The sequence below is a fragment of the Quercus robur genome, chromosome 10 (genome assembly GCF_932294415.1).
Source record: "Quercus robur chromosome 10, dhQueRobu3.1, whole genome shotgun sequence".
NCBI classification, from domain to species: domain Eukaryota; kingdom Viridiplantae; phylum Streptophyta; class Magnoliopsida; order Fagales; family Fagaceae; genus Quercus; species Quercus robur.
The window spans coordinates 50,020,006-50,037,077 of record NC_065543.1 but is presented as its reverse complement, the minus strand read 5'-3'; the positions used below and the strand labels follow the sequence as shown (position 1 = coordinate 50,037,077).

At 33.7% G+C, this 17,072-nt stretch overlaps 1 protein-coding gene across 1 annotated transcript; it reads left to right on the top strand.

Moving 5' to 3' along the window:
* The first annotated feature begins 14,049 nt into the window (after positions 1-14,049).
* Positions 14,050-16,128, top strand: LOC126701873 (probable pectate lyase 5). Its single transcript, XM_050400297.1, has 4 exons — positions 14,050-14,233; positions 14,337-15,083; positions 15,222-15,360; positions 15,542-16,128. Exons 1-4 carry the CDS (start codon positions 14,118-14,120, stop codon positions 15,761-15,763), a joined length of 1,224 nt encoding a protein of 407 aa, XP_050256254.1. The 5' UTR covers positions 14,050-14,117; the 3' UTR covers positions 15,764-16,128.
* Positions 16,129-17,072: the final 944 nt, after the last annotated feature.

Here is a 17,072-nt window from a genome sequence, read left to right as displayed (position 1 = left end):
TTGGTAACTTTGTTGCAGAGGGGTTGCAGAGGGAGGTTGTGTCTCTCTCTCGACCAGTGAGCCAAATAGGTGGTGGGGGTGTTTTCGTCATTTAATAATATAAGGCGGTTTCATGTCAGTTTAGGTTTTTGGTTGGTTGACTTGAAGTGGTGCCCACGCTCAGTGTTTTGGCGCGTTCTTGCACTGTCTGAAAGACTGGCGGTGGGAGACGTAACTAAGAACATTGAATATAAATCCAGTCATGCCTCATTCCATCTCTTGTTCCGCAGGCGCGAGTTCAGTGGATAAAGTGTTATTGGGATCACGTTTAAGTGAAAAATAGTAACTTATAAATCGAATTTTGAGTGTAAAATAAATGTAGGAGAAAATATTTTTGAGAAAGGAAAATATTTTCAAGTGTTTGGTTGCATTCCAAAAAATACTTTGGAAAATATTTTCTAGTGTTTGGTTGTGTTCCTGAAAATGCTCTAGAAAACTCATTTTTATCATGTTTCTCATATTTTCTTAGGATCCAAACAAATATTATTATAGATAATCAAAATATATAAACAATCAAAAAAACAAAAATCAAAACAAAAAAATCATTAAACCAAGACCAATTGTGAGAGAGGGACTTAAGTGATAGAGAGAGAGAGAGAGAGAGAGATCGGTTCGTGGGTGACTTGGTGGTGGCAACGGTAGTGGTGACATGGACACGGTGGGTCGATCTAAAGGTGGCGGCTCGATCTAGGAGTGGGTTGCTCACACGGTGGACAATTCGGCTTAGGGGTGGGTTGCTCATGGCGGTTCGATTGGCTTAGAGGTGGGTCGTTCACTGGGTCGGTGACAATGAGGAGTGAGTCGGCGGAGTGGGATGGGTAGGTGAGGATGAGGGATGGGTCGGCGGAGTACCCTCTCCTTGCTCGACTTGAGGGATGGGTCTTCTTTCTTTGGGTGTGAGTCTGGTGAGGATGGGTCTTCTTGCTCGGTCGGGGCCCATGTCTTCTTTCTCTGTACTCTCTTCTTGCTCTCTCTCTCTCTCTCTCTTCGGGGAGTCCAAATCTTCTGTCACACTTTTCATTATTGACTTATTAATATTACCATTATTAATTAATGATAATATTTAATTAATTATGTTAACACATGACAAGCTTTTATTGGTGAAGTATAGAGTGGAGCAGAAAAAGTGGAATAGAAGATTTGGATTCCTCTTCAGGTGTCTGAGTCCGAAAATCATTTGAAGGTAAAATACAAGTGTAATTGGTTTTCATGCATGAGGCTGTCTATTTTATGGTCAACTGAAATTCATTTTCAGTTTAACCGAATTTTCATGCACTCCCAAACACCCTCAAGGGTGTAAAACATTTTCCTGATTTCCTTTACCACCGAAACAAACGCAACCTTTGGTTACCTTTTTTTTACCCTTTAGAACAAAGAATGTAATCTAGTGTTTTTTTTTTTAAGATGAATAAAAGTTATTCAACAACACTATTGTTGCAAAATAAATTAATAGTTCAATCTCAAGGGAAAAAAAGAAAACAAGAGTTGGTTGGCAGCTCCTTGTACTTTTAATGGAGACATATAAATTCGAATTCCCGCTCCCCAATGTTTGATCATTTTTATCATTTATTGATGAAAAACATATTTATATAAATTCATTTTGTTGTCGGAGTAATAAAAGATTTATCTTAAATTCCCTTACCTTCCCACCAATTCTTTTTCATTCGTTTTTTGTTTTTCTTATACTCCCATAAAGCTTTATCACTATTATTTAGAGCATTCATTGCTAAAATGTAAAATGCTATTTTAACCCTCAAAACACTAAAACACACCCTACATCAAATATGGTATACTTAAAATTTTTTTAACTCTCAGCTACTATTTCTAACGGTTTAGAGCATCCGTAGCAGATGTTCCAAAAATTATGCCATTTTACCACATCAAATGCCTACTTTATTATTTTACCACATCATTTTACAATATCCCATTTATCATATGTTTTATAATTCAATTCTATACATTAAAATAATATTTACTACTCATCAACACAATAAACAAACCACAAATAATATACCACATCTCTTCCGTACCGTGGCAAATTTGCCACGGTACTGTTCAATGTTGCAAAAAAAAACCAATATACCACATCTACTAAATAGGCTAAAATTGGATTTGGTGTGGGATATGTGCCAAATATTTGGCACATATCCCACATCTAGTATGGGTGCTCTAAGTGTAGCTGAAAGTTATAAACAAAAAATATTTGTTTATTCGGTTCATGCGTACAATACCTATCTTTTTTTTTTTTTTTTTTTTTTTTTCTTTTTCGCCCATGCATAGCCCATCCCCTCCCCCCTCTTGATTGAAATCATCTCTTTCACCCAAGATACCTCTCTTCTCCATCTTGCAATCAAACCCAAAGCCACTTTCTTCTTATTGTCTCTCACAAATTTCCAACCAATTTCTCTAGTCTCTTCTCTCTTTGACTAAACCCAAAGCCTCCATATTTTCGCTCTTGGTCTGGATCGGTGATTATGATGTGGGTTTGTGATTTGTGGGGGTTGTGGGTTGGATCAGTGGTTGTGATGTGGGTTTGTGATCTGGTTTTGGGTGGTGGGGTTTCCAATTTGTAGGGGTTATGGGTGGCGGTGATGGTGATGGTAGTTTTGGGTGGTTATTTTGTTTTGGGTGTGGTTGGTTGTAATTTTTAGGGATTGTGGTGGGGTTGAGGGTTGCGGTTGTGGGTGGTGGTGACGGTGACTGTGGCTATGTGGTGGTTTCCATGATTGTGGCAGCGGTTGTTATGGATATGGTGATGGTGGTTGTGGCTGGTGTTAATTTTGTTGGATATATTATTTTATTGTGCTGTTTATATTGTTTTAATCTATTGTATGTTAAAATAGAATCTTTGATGTTGAGTGTATTGTAAAGTGAGGTGTTAAAATAAATAAAGTAAGTTTTTAAGGTGCTAAAAACTAATTCTTTTAGCTCATTTTTGTGAATGCTCTTATTAATAGTATTCATTAATTTAGATTCTAACCCCACAATAAGATTTCGGGAAAAAAAAATTGCAACAAGGTGTTTATGGGGGTACTTTACATTCACAAAAACTCTTTATTATTTGCTTTAATGACTAATGAGTTCACATCAAGGTCATATTTTGAAATATGTTATATAATATTGTAGAATTTTTAGACCCATGACTTCAAGAATAAAATTGATGTAATATATATAAAATAAGAGATTGAATGAGAGAAGCATTAAGAAATTTAAGTGTGTTTGGGACTAGCTTAAAAGCTAGCCTTTTGCTTTTTAATTTTTATGTACATTTTTTTAAAACTTCAATTTCGATCACTTTTTAAAAATACAAGTATACTTTAATAGTAAAACATTTTCAGCAAAAACTTAAATAAAATATTCCTAAATGAACAATAAATACATTAGAAAATGACCTAGAATACCCATTAGTCTTTTCTGGGTTACAGATTAGTTTATTATAGGAAAAATTGTATCTTTTTTTTTTTCCCCCTAAAAAAAGAGGTAATTTGGGTCTATCAATTTTCAGACCCATTCTAAGGACCAAAACATACAAATAAGAGATTATCAATCAAATCTCCATGAATACAATTCACCCATTTCAAAAATAAAATAAAAATTGTGAATTAGTGAATGCAATAGTGTTCAAGTGATACGTACAAAGAAGCATAAATAGCATAGTGTTGGAATAGTTATTTCCAGTACCTAAAGGAAACCGAACTAGAAAGCGATTTCCGAAATGTAGTTAAACCAGGGTCCACTTTTTCCAAAGCTGTTGAACAGTCAAGTGAATCAACCACTTTTTCGCATATGTTCCGTTATACTATACCAATTCCATTTTACTTTACTACTCAGTACTACTTATTGTACTCACACTGTACATTATTGCTGTGGTGTGTGCTGCTTACGCTTGGATGTCGTGCACGCGCGGCGACAATCAATCAAATGCTTCTACTGCTATCATTCTACCACTCTGCCTATTTTGTCTAAACTCTGTCTCATTTTATGAAAGTGTGAAAGTGTGAAGGGGAAAAAATTGGACTTGGATTTTGACACCAAATATCTGGATAATTTTATTTGCTGTTGGTTTATTTTGTTTTAGTAAAACTGAGTTGGGTAAAAATATATTGAAATCAAAGTTTATTCAGACTTTTTACCCATTTGCAAATTTATGAATTTGCACCTCGAATTGTTTGTTTATATCAACAACAACCTATAAACAATTATTTTAATATCATATGAATCTATTTATAAGCTTATATATTCCAATCTCGAGTTTATATAAGTATACATATAAAAAAAATTATTATATATATTTAAATCGAGTCTCATATTTACAAACACATTATTATATTTGAGTTTGACTTGTTTAATAGTTTAGCCCAGATTTAGGTTTGAGCAATTTGACTTGTTTGTTAAATAAAAATTAAATAAAAAAACATATATTTTTCTGAATTGAGCTAGAGTTGTTTATAAACAACTTGATGAATTTACAATCATGTAAATGATGCACAAAAGGTAACGAGTTAGCTCAAATATTCATGAAAAGGTTCAGGTGAAACAGCCCGTTCTAAGTTCTAACTTTATGTGTCAGTTTGGTTGGGATGATTTACTGATTTAGGGGATGGAAACTGGGGACGCAAAACTAGAAGAAAAAAAATATGAATCTTTGTCTTTTTGGTTGAGAGAATTGTCTTGGCAAGCATGGTTGTAACATCAACTAGCATTTACTGTTAACTGAACCAAGCTCTATTTAGAGAGAAGATATTTTAAACATTTGACATATAAATTATTTATCTCACAACATATGACCCTACATAAAATAAAATTACATTTCAATGGAAAATTTTAATTTGATCTTGTATCATTTATTCAGCATACCCAACAAATTCTACATTATTTATTCTTTTCATTCAATTTGCTACAATGTTTGTTCAGAATTTAATGGGAAATTAAGGTGCTCTAGCACAAATGTTGGGTTAAGATGTGATGCTCAAATATGACAATTTCCAATAATGATCCAATGCACCGTCCTTGAAGAGACACACCATTTAATTCTCACTTCAGTTTTGCTTTTCATGCCATATGGGTACACTGTGTGTTTGTCAGTTGTCACAAAAATATGGGGCAATGTGTTTTCCAAGAATTGACCCATGAGGTACTTTGCCAGAAAATTATCCACAACTTGAAGTGGGCTTTCCACAATTTCCAATTGGGCCATAAAATACTGGGTATGCGTTTTCTTTTCCCTGAATAAACAGATCCAATTAGCAAGAGAAAGTTGGACCAGGTAATTATTAAATGTCAATTGGATTCATACATTTCTTAACCATAGTCTTTTATTTATTTATTTTTCCAATGGCTCAATGCGTTGTAAAAAACATTTTCATACCCATCTGCATGAATTTATTAGATGTAAATCCCCGGCCAAGATCTGAATGTGTTTTGTTATCAAGATGATTAATCTTGTCTCTTCCCTCACAAAATTCTTTAAATATATCACTAATTCAAGAGTTTACTACAAATCTTTCATGTTGTGTTCATAATCATATTCAAATTTATTTTGTGCTTAAAGAAAATTTTATGGGCTCTTTATGCAAAAGAAATTGAGAGATTTGACTTGCACTCGATGCTCTAGTGTACAGAGGCAGTACATATGCAACATTTGGCATATATTTTAGAATAATTGTGTGTGTATTGATCTCGTATCTCATTCAATATACTAGAGCACTTAAGGACAGAGGCATGCTTTGATGAATTAAAAAAAAAGTATATACTCGGTACTAATTTTAGCAATTTTGTTCTATAAAGTTACACTTTGCCCCCCTTTAATAATATCATTAATTTTTTTTAAGAGTAATATTATTGTCACAAACTTTTCTATAACATTTTTACAAATTGTTGAGGTAGCAAATTCATATTGGTTTGCACTTGACCCACCACTTACACTACTTTTTTACTTATCAATAATCACTCACTATACCAGTAATTTGTAAAAAAGTTTGCAGCTCCAGTAGTTCTCCTTGTAGGACCATTAAAAAAAAAAAAAATCTATAGATTTAAAATCTAAAACAAAATATGTAAGTCCAACAAATTAGTACAACAACAACAACAATTACCAATAGTAAATCTAAAACAAATTAAGCTCAGTCAACCAGTTTTACTCAAAATAAACAACTTGGCTTTTTAAAAATTTTTAAATAATTTTTTTTTGTCTTACCCAGTAAGAGCATAAAAAATAAAAAATAAAAAAATTCCCTAAAGCGATTAAGTAGTAGTAGAGCTAGAGGTCAGAACCACCGCATATAACCAACAATAGAACCGTCCTCCTAAGTCCTAACTCTAAGTCCTAAGTCTGTCTCTAAGAGCACGGGACAAAATCCAGCCCAATATTGAGGCTGCATAACCATAACTTCAAAACTTGCCAGTTCCAATTTGAACTAATGTCATTGATGTTGTACCTAGGATTTTTATTCACATCTTTAAGTGATAGGTAGGTTTGGTGGTTCGTAGGAGAGGTATGGTAGCTAATATTAATAAATATGTTGTCAGATCTGATTCCTTTAAGTGAAAACCCTTCTGTCTTTGGGTTCATGTATATAAATGTGTATAAACACATAGGGGTACTGAAAAAACATAGCCCTTATCGATAGACCTTTCCTTTTATCTACTCTGCTTACTGCTTGGCATGTGATTTTGAGGACATTGGGCAACAATTAATTTGATTTATGAAATATGCCTTGCACACAAATTGCTTTGATTTGGATGATTAGTGGGTCCATTAGGATGAGAAGGGCTTGATTCTTCTAAGAAAGTACTGGTTTACGGTGGCTTGTAGAATCAGAAACATGATTATCCCATTGCTTACAGTCATTCCTTTGTCTAATGCCTTTTAAGTCTATGAAAATGTCATTTCAACAGCTGTTTAAAAAAAATTGTGTAATAATAATAACAACCACATCATATTTTATAGCTTAGAGTTGTTACCAATTTTAATACAAAAAAAAAATTATAAATCGACGCGCATGATTGGTGTCACAATAACAACATAATACTATAACATTACTATCGCTCATTGAATAAATATTTACTTTTTGAATGCTTGCTCATCTAAAATTCGGTGGAAATTTTGTTTAAATTTTGTTACATTTTTCAGCTGATGAATTTGCACTGGCTTCCATCATATATGTTTGGCATTTTTCTAAGATTAATGAGTAATCAGTCAATGTATGGAATTCATTTTCCCACTCCAACTACATAGTAAGTCAAATTTGTCAATCTTTGAACACCGAGAAAGAAAAGAAGACATGGAGACAGGAGTGCATGTTATCATGGTGAAAGTTTGACTTTTAACCTAGAGTCATTCCCCGACATAATTGATTAAAGTTAAAGACTATCTTTACCTACAGATAATTAGGAAGGCTCTCTTAATGTTAATTGAGCATAGCAAATAAAGTGTGAACATGATGATATTTGTAGCCACCTCACATGACTTTAAATGATTATTATGTGATTTATATGTTGTTAATCCTCACATTAAGATCATATATCTCATAATATAGCATTTTCTTTTCTATCCTTAAGAAAAATTAGTTAAATTTAATAAATGCTAACCTAATCAAGACCCCATTTGTGGCTTTTATCATACCAAAAATAGGCATGGGGTATGTAATTAAAGCATGGTTGTACAGTGTACTAAAAGAAATCAATGTGCACTAGGTGATATAAGTAGTCATGTACAATGCAAGTAATATTCAGTACAGATTGAACCAAAACTTAATTTGTGCTTACTTTTTTGGTTATTATAACTTTTAAGGAAATAAGGCAAAGGGAGAAGAAACTCAACCTGGACTCTATGCTTTTAAAATGATGATGAACACCTCATGAGAACCCCCACTCCCAAGTCAACCAATTTTGATGAATCCAAAAATATAAAATCATTTTGTCACTACAATATATGCATTCCATTCCAATTTGAACTTTTTAGAGAAAAGAAAAGAAAAAGAAAATTATACAAGAAAGTTACACATTCCTAATTTCACAATGAAAATTTCAAGATGTGGTTATATGAATATTAAAGAGTCAATGTTTCACTTGATTGTATGGGATGGATTAGTTGATATGTTACTTCTGTATAGGCTGTATGAAATCCTTTCAAATGATGGGTATTGTCCCTTAAACCAAAATGGTTTTAAAGGTTTAATTTATGGTGGTACATTAAATTATTCAAATTGAACCTAACTTTTTTTTTTTTTTTTTTTGATCAGCTTGCACTTTAAGTACAATTATTTGTGGGACAAGTCCTATTATTCTTGAGCTTAATTTGGTCAGGGTAACTATGTTTTGAAACTCAATATTAATGATGGTTAATTTGGGAAGGGCAGTCACTCCTTAATAATCTAGAAGCCCCTTCAATTTGAAATAACTTCTATTTTCAAAAGCTGGACCATCTCTAGAAAAACCCTCACCAAACAGAGCTTAAGCAACATAATTTTACTTTGCTAGACCCCATTGGTGTAATGCACCATTGAGAGGATGTGTAATAAACTAGTATCAGGCCCAGCTTTGTCCCCTAAGCAGTGCTTTCAAGGAGTCCCATGTGATCACCATTGTTTTGGAATCAAGTATATTGTAAGGCAAAACCAATGATAGTGATGTTCTATTCCATATCAACAATAATTCATCAAGATCTATAAAAAAAAATCATTAATGCACACCATAGTTGGAGAGCAATTCTATTGAGTGTGCCAAGTCTGGAATTGTATACCTTGTTTAAGAGAGGGACCAAGTTGCCCCCACTTCTCTCATGTGGTTCTAATTGATTGGCTACATGGGTGAGTGTGGCATTGGCCTATACCAGTGCATCATTTTGCATCTCTCTAAAGATTATCAACCAATAAATGAGGTTTGTTAGACCTAAAACACAGTGTGTATGTGTGTGTATTGGGCCACCCTCTTTCACTAACACACAAATCTTCAAACCATTCTATTCTTTCTTTTAGGCCAGGACCCAATTGTTGAGATTATGGTTGACAAAATAAATGTGAAATTTCTTTTTCTTGGTCTAAATATTTTGTGATTTGTCGGTAACCACATGACATTCTACCAGAAAATGTATGTAAAAAATTTGACTAATTAGTCAATAATACCTAAAAAATTGGACTAAATTTGAGTGTTAAAATTCAACCATAATGTACATTCAAGCAGCAAATTTTGGAAAAATGAATGAAGAATATCAATATATCATAGTGTCAAATTGTCAATATCTCTATACACAAATTAAGATTTTTGATGTGAAAATACGAGATTTTGCATGTGCAAGTGAGAAGTACTATTGGTTTGAGAGGGACTGCCACATGGCATGGTCCCTTGTGCAACACGTGTTAGTGAGATGAGGAGGTTGCTAAGTACTTTTCACTTACTCTTCACCATCCATAACCAAACCCTTCCTAATACACCAACTAACATGGGGCTATGCCTTTTATTTTATTTTTAATTTTTGATCCTCTCTATTCAAACCACTAAAAACAAAGACCTTACACGTTGGCTTTGTCCAAAATCACTTTCTCTTTAAAAAGTTGATCAACCCCACAATCTGAAAATCAAGGGATTGAATTGGCTGTCAAATCCATAATCACTGGCTCTCAATAGTTTAAAGAGTCGACAAGCGGATCGATCTAAAAGGAATAAAAATCCATATGAGGGATCGGGAGGACTTGTTTGAGGACTGAGGACGTAGCTTTCACACTATATGAGAGAGCCCAATATAAGAGCCCAAGTCAGCAAATTGAAACATATACCCGGGCCTCTAATTGCGGGCCATGTGTCGGGTTCAATTTGTGTGTCCACGTGGCAGCTTGAGAGACCACCATCGTGCCATATCAGCATCGTTGGTCACATTTTTGTCTCCTACTGTGAAATTTCGGCGAACTTCGCGGTTGGGAAAAATATTAAGATGGCTTAAGAAAGAAAGAAAATAAAGAAGAAAGAAAAAAGGAAAAAAAAAATAGTTGGGCCTACTAGGGTTGATAGGTTTGATTTTTGAGAGCATTAGCATGTGCTTGTCTAGCTAGGATTTGTGACTTAGTGAGAGGTCTTAATTTATTCTAATAAATGGTTCACAAGATAAATAGCTTCTGTGCCATTGAAGTGCGTAGTGAGCAACCAAGCACAAACAATTAATTACATACCCTTATCCCCATAGTTACTTGAAGATGATATAAGATTATAATGTATGTTCATCTCATAACGCATTCTTGATATAATGGTCGCTTCATAAGTATAGGTTTTTGTGAGGCGGGGGGAGTAAGGGTTGGAATTTAAGTTTCTAGGAGAAAGTTTTACACACATATACACTTAGATTAGGCTAAAATATGTTGTTTATCTCAATTAAAAAAAATGTACATTTATATTATTCATCTATGCAAACAAAATTATATGAAATTGTGAACTATATATGGTCACATGCAGTTTTTAGAAAACCTAGTAGCATACTCCACTAAATTTTTAGAAAACCTAATAGCATACTCCACTAAATTTTTAGAAAACTTAATAGCATACTCCACTAAATATGCGGAAACTCTTTGTATTTTTGCTAAGAGGGTATAAATATATGCAATAATTGTTTGGCATTGCAAAAAAGTCAAGTGGATGATAAGCGAAGCAGTAATAATTGAAAAAACAATGCAAGGTTTAAACTAATGAATAATAAACTCAATTTCAAAAAAGAAAGAAAGAAAGAAAGAAAAAAATAATAAACTCTACCTTTTGGAAAAAAGTCTCTTTTCTAACGAATATATCTTAACATAACGATTCAATAAGTAAATACTTTGGCTGTCAAGAGTTTTATAACTCAACTTATTAATATTTTTTGGTGTTTTCAAAAAATTTAGAGTTCAAATCTCCCTTCACTAATTGTAACCATCAAATGATAAAAAAAAAAAAAAAAAAAAAAAAAAAAAATACCATGAGCAAGATTAGTGGACTAACTTTAACAAACAAAGAATAAAACTAAATGATTTGTTATGCCTGTCATATGAGACACAATTCTCATACTTTTTTGCATCTTCCAGTCTATGTTTATTTCTTCTCCTTCATTATCATCTTTTTATTTTTTATTTTAAGAACCATTCATGTCTTTCTCTTTGTCCCTATCAATACCAATGTTAAATGCGACAAATACAAGGTAAGAATACACATGTACAGGATTACCTTTAATTATGTCATCTTAAAGAACAACCTAGTGTATCTACTCTTAACAGCTAAAGTAGGCCAAATAGATAAGAAGCATGATGGTGTGGACATAACGATAACAAACGAAAATGTAAAATTTTGTTTTTTTCATCAACATCTGGATAGCAACATCGTAAGTGTCGGTGTCTTTCTAATTATGTTTTGGTTATATATCCAATTGTGTGATGATTAATATGTGCAAATTGAAAAACGCAGATGGTCCAATATTTCTGTTATTGATCATATTCCAATTTTAGTAGTGAGTTTTTCTCAGAAAAATAGAATTTTTTTGGTAGTCTGGCCTTGTCAAATACCTCTTCGTCTGTGATAAGGATAAGGATGTGGTTGGAAATGGTAAGAAAAGAGAAAGATAAACATGCATTATTGCATTGTCAAGTAGCCAAAAGTTACTAATCTTACAAAACGTATCACTAACCACAAAAAATGAACAAAAATTAAATATTTATTCATTATATTTTTGAGGTGACGTTAATCACATTCATTATCACATTAGTTTAAGTTTTTTTTTATTTTATTTTTTTATTTATTATAAAAAAGTAAAATTAGTAGTAATTTTAACATTTTTCATGACAATTTAGTAAAAATGTGAACTGACCCTCTAATTTTTAGTTTTTTTTTTTTCATTTCAATCCTCTAACTATCAATTTTGTCAATTCAATCCTCTAACTTTCAATTTTTGTCAATGCAGGATTTCGTTAAACCCCAGTTATGGGCTACTGTTAATGTCACTGAAACGACGCTGTTTTCCTTCTTCTTCTTTTTTTTTTTTTAATTTTAATTTTGGAATTAAAAAAAAAAGAACAATCTGTAAAAAAAAAAAAAAAGAAGAAAAAAAAAGAAAAGAAAAAGAAAACATTTGTCATTCCCCTTCCCATGAAATCAAAACAAAAAAACATTGAGACCCAAATCCCTAACGTATATTAAAACAAAGAAACATTGAGAGACCCAAATCCCTAACATAGAGAATTTGGGGAAAAGGAAGAATTGGTTTGAGAGAGAGAGAATTTGGGGTTGGCGGTTTGAGACAGAGAGAGACCGAGTATGAGAAATTTGTTTAATATTGATGAGGATGAAGATCTTGCTCCATTTGGAGTAAAGCGAAGCCGCATTGACGGCTACAGAGAGATTGGCAGCGATTCCTTTGAGTGTAGTGAGTGTGGGGGCAAGAAGAGACTCAAGCGAAGAGGACGAGCGGAGGAGCTGTTGGAGAATGAACTAGAGATGGCTTGCAAAGGAGCAAAAACGCTAAGGGTTGTCTAAGTAGAACTGAGGATGGTGGTCCTCGTTGGGGTAAAGCTTAGAGAGCGATTGCTGGATAGAGTCAATCATGGCTAAAACTGACGTTGACGAGGGCGTTGGAGGTGCCAACATCATTTTACAGTGAGAGTGGCATGGTGGTCAAAGAGTGAAAGTGAAAGGCATGGCGAGAGTTGGTTGAAGCTGATTGAACTCAATCATTGATATAGAAGAGAAGAAGATAATGTGATTTAGGATAACGTTGGGTTTGATTTTCTACATTAGGCTACTCAATTCCGAAATTTATTTATTTTTTTAAAAAGGGCCAAAACGACGTCGTTTTGGCTCAATTAACGGCAGGACATAATTAGGGTTTAACGAAGTACCAAATTGACAGCAATTGATGGCCCGTTTGGATTGAGGGAGAGGGAGGGAGAGTAGAGTAGAGTAGTGTAGATTTAGCACAAAATTAGCTTATTTTTAGCTAACTCTACTCTACTCCCTTCCTTCCTCTCTCCATCCAAATAGGCCATGAAAGTTAGAGGACTGAAATGACAAAACTGAAAGTTAGAGGACTGAAATGAAAAAAGACTGAAAGTTAGAGGGTCAGTTTTGCATTTTTGCCAAAAAAAGTATAAACTACCTTAAAAAAAGGAGGAACTTCTCTTGTGTGGAAAACTGGAAAGTATACAAGAGGGAATCCTAAAAATGTAACAAAGGAGAGTTTGAATAGTTTATCAAAAAAGAAAAAAAAAAAAGAGAGGAGAGTTTGAATAATATTGGCATATAATAAAAAGGGAATGATCTATGAATCTTTTTTTTTTTGTTTTATATTGTACCATATTTACAATTCAAATTTGTCATATTGAAGCAAGTAAGCAACCAACAATTGGGTTTTAAATTTGAGAATATGAATATAATAGCCTCAGCCAAAAAGAATATTTATTTGTGTTTTAGAACAATCGAACCAATTACAACTTAAAGTTATCCAATTCAGATAATGAATATATTTGTATTTTGAATTCATTATCCAAGAAGGTGTATATAATAAGTATATTGTGCTTTTGAACCATTCCAATTGTTAATTATGTAAGGAATCTAATTGTGTTTTTGAATTCACTACCATATTGTCAAAAGACTCAAAACAATGTTCTCATTCTGCCCCTAAAAATAAAAACAAAAAAAGAACCTTCATAAATCATTAAGGTTCATAAAATAAAATAAAAATAGAGAAAGAAAAAAAAAAAGTAACACAATATGCCCCCACAAGGTAGTACCACTCAATGTACCCTATAATGCACCCGAGTGAGCGTGTAGATTTAAAAAAGCAAAAAAACAGAGAAATTTCCTTTTTGAAATTTTATTTTTTCTTTTCTTTCACTCTGTTTTTCTCTCTAGACCATCATTCAGGGCTTGCTTAACGGCCAAACTGCCCAAAGGGAATCCCATAAAACCAGAAATCACGAAGAACATTGGACCCCACTTGTTTAGTTTAATCACGCCTGTTAGCCCGGCTTTAATTTCTTTATATACAACACCTTCTTTCCCTCCTTCTCTTCATATCACACACTCTCTCTCTCTCTCACTCACATTTCCTAGCAGAGAAAAAGAAAATGGCAAGCTCTTCTTCACTCTCTTTCATCACCATTCTCTTCTCTTTCTTAATCCCAAGCCTCATTGCCTCAACCCCAGCTCATGACCCAGAGTTCGTGGTACAAGAAGTACAAAGGTAAGAAACTATAAATGTTACCAGAAAAAGTTAGTTACTTTAGTTATTACAGTTTAGATTCTATGGTGTTAAAAATGTGTCACATTTTTTTTTGATATGGCAGGAGCATCAATGCATCTATGACTAGGAGAAAGTTGGGGTATTTCTCATGCTCAACTGGGAACCCAATTGATGATTGCTGGAGGTGTGACTCCAATTGGGAAAAAAATAGGCAGAGGCTGGCTGATTGTGCAATTGGGTTTGGCAAGAATGCTGTTGGTGGAAGAGATGGAAAGATTTATGTGGTCACAGATTCTAGTGATGATGATGCCGTAAATCCGAAGCCAGGGACTCTAAGATATGCTGTGATCCAAGATGAACCATTGTGGATTATTTTTGCACGTGATATGGTGATCAGATTGAAGGAGGAATTGATTATGAACTCGTTTAAGACAATTGATGGTAGGGGAGCTAGTGTGCACATAGCTGGTGGTCCATGCATTACTATTCAGTATGTGACTAACATTATAATCCATGGGATAAACATACATGATTGTAAGCAAGGAGGGAATGCAATGGTGAGAGATTCCCCAAATCACTTTGGGTGGAGGACCATATCAGATGGTGATGGTGTTTCCATCTTTGGTGGTACCCATGTTTGGGTGGACCATGTCTCATTGTCAAACTGTGCTGATGGTTTGATTGATGCAATTCATGGGTCTTCCATGATTACCATTTCAAACAATTTCATGACACACCATGATAAGGTTATGTTATTGGGACATAGTGATTCCTACACTCAAGACAAGGGCATGCAGGTCACTATTGCCTTCAATCACTTTGGAGAAGGGCTTGTTCAAAGAATGCCAAGGTAAAGTACCAAAAGGAAAAAAGAAAAAGAAAAAGAAAAAGTGTAAATTAACTTGTCAATTTAATTGGTTTGGTTTGTTTGTTATCTAGTTGGGTCATTATGGTGTTTTAATATACACTTTTTCACATTAATTTGTAGGTGTAGGCATGGGTACTTCCATGTGGTGAACAATGACTACACCCATTGGGAAATGTATGCCATTGGTGGGAGTGCTTCCCCCACCATCAATAGCCAAGGGAACAGATTTCTTGCACCAGATAATAGAAACAGCAAAGAGGTAAAAACCCCATTTCTTATTCAACAACTCACTTTTTTGTTTTTATTAAAGAGAAACAGAGAAAAGTAATTGCATTGTTTTTAATTGGGTCTATCACTAATACCACTTTTATTATATACTACTATTTACAACATATCATATTATTGAATTGAGTAATTTATCAAATTGTGAACTTGTGCAGGTGACCAAACATGAGGATGCACCACAAAGTGAATGGAAGGGCTGGAATTGGAGATCTGAAGGAGACCTATTGCTAAATGGTGCATTTTTCACACCATCTGGAGCTGGGGCTTCCTCGAGCTATGCTAAGGCTTCGAGCTTAGGTGCAAAACCATCTTCTCTTGTTGCTACTCTTACCGCTAATGCTGGTACACTTAGTTGCCGGAAGGGTTCTAAATGCTGATTTGTGATATAACAGCATTGCATACAAGCGATTAAATCGTTGAAAATTTGAGTAGAAAGTGAAGGAAAGTAAAAAAAGAGGAAGGCAAAAAGAGTACAAGAGAGAAGCCTATTAGGGTCAATTACTTTTCTCTACTTTCCCTTACCTCTGTAATTCTTTTCTTTCTTTTTAGCCATTGTTCTACTCTATATCTTCTTTTTCTTTTCTTTTGACCACGGGTTTCATGATTACAATGTACAACCGCGGCCTGTTTTACTCTTAGAACCATTTGGGGGAATCTCAATGGTCATTGAGAAAACAAGTGCAGAAGTGTTGAAAACTAAATTATCCAATTATAGGTTTAATATTAAATTTCTCTCTCTTTACCTCTCTCTCTCTTCTCTCTCTCTCACGCAAATCAATGAGCCTTGAACGAGTCCAATATTAAGAAAAAGAGATCCAAGAATTTTGTAAATAGAAAATCGGAACTGAAAGACAAAGAGAAAGAGAAAATGCAAGTAAGACAAAGGAAAAATGTTCCAATCCATACCAGTTTCCAGTCTTATTAATTTAAGTGATTAAGAAAGTTCAACAACCGCTATAACTGTCACCGAATTAGCTGTACAACGAGAAAATTAGCCAACTAGAGCATCATTTGTTATTCCTATACGTACTTGAATACTAATAAAGAGAAAGAGGAATCCAATACAAGTATATCTAGATAAATCCAACCAGTCCATTCCAAGTAGCCTCAATCAACAAAGAACATAAACTACTTTACATATATTCCGCAGATTAAAGTAACATTGCATTGCGAAGATCACGGCGAATCATTCCCTACAAATAGGGGAATAGGTTCATTTTGATTTTTAGTTTAAAATTTTATTTTTTGAATCTAATAGTATAGCATAACTAGAATCACATAATTTGAAAAAAAAAAAAAAAACATAGATCATTTTGCATATCATACACTAAACAAAGTACATTCTCAAAAAAAAAAAAAAAAAAAAACAAAGTAACATTACATTACAAAGATTGTTACAAATTGCTCCTACAAGATGGGATTCTCTCCATTTTACAATTAGGATTAATGTAAATATCATTTTTAATTAAACCCTATTACAAATCAATTTCCCTCCAAAAAAAATTGGGAAAAAAAAAAAATCTCTCTCCCAATCCCCTTAGGTTCTTGTGCATAAGGACCCACTTGGGTGTCAAATTTGGTAAATATAATAGTTGAGAGTACTGTAGAAACGGAAGAGAAAGCACATGCATGCCTTATTGATTGGACCTTCTTTTGATGGAGCTGTTTGCTTGTGGACTAAAGATT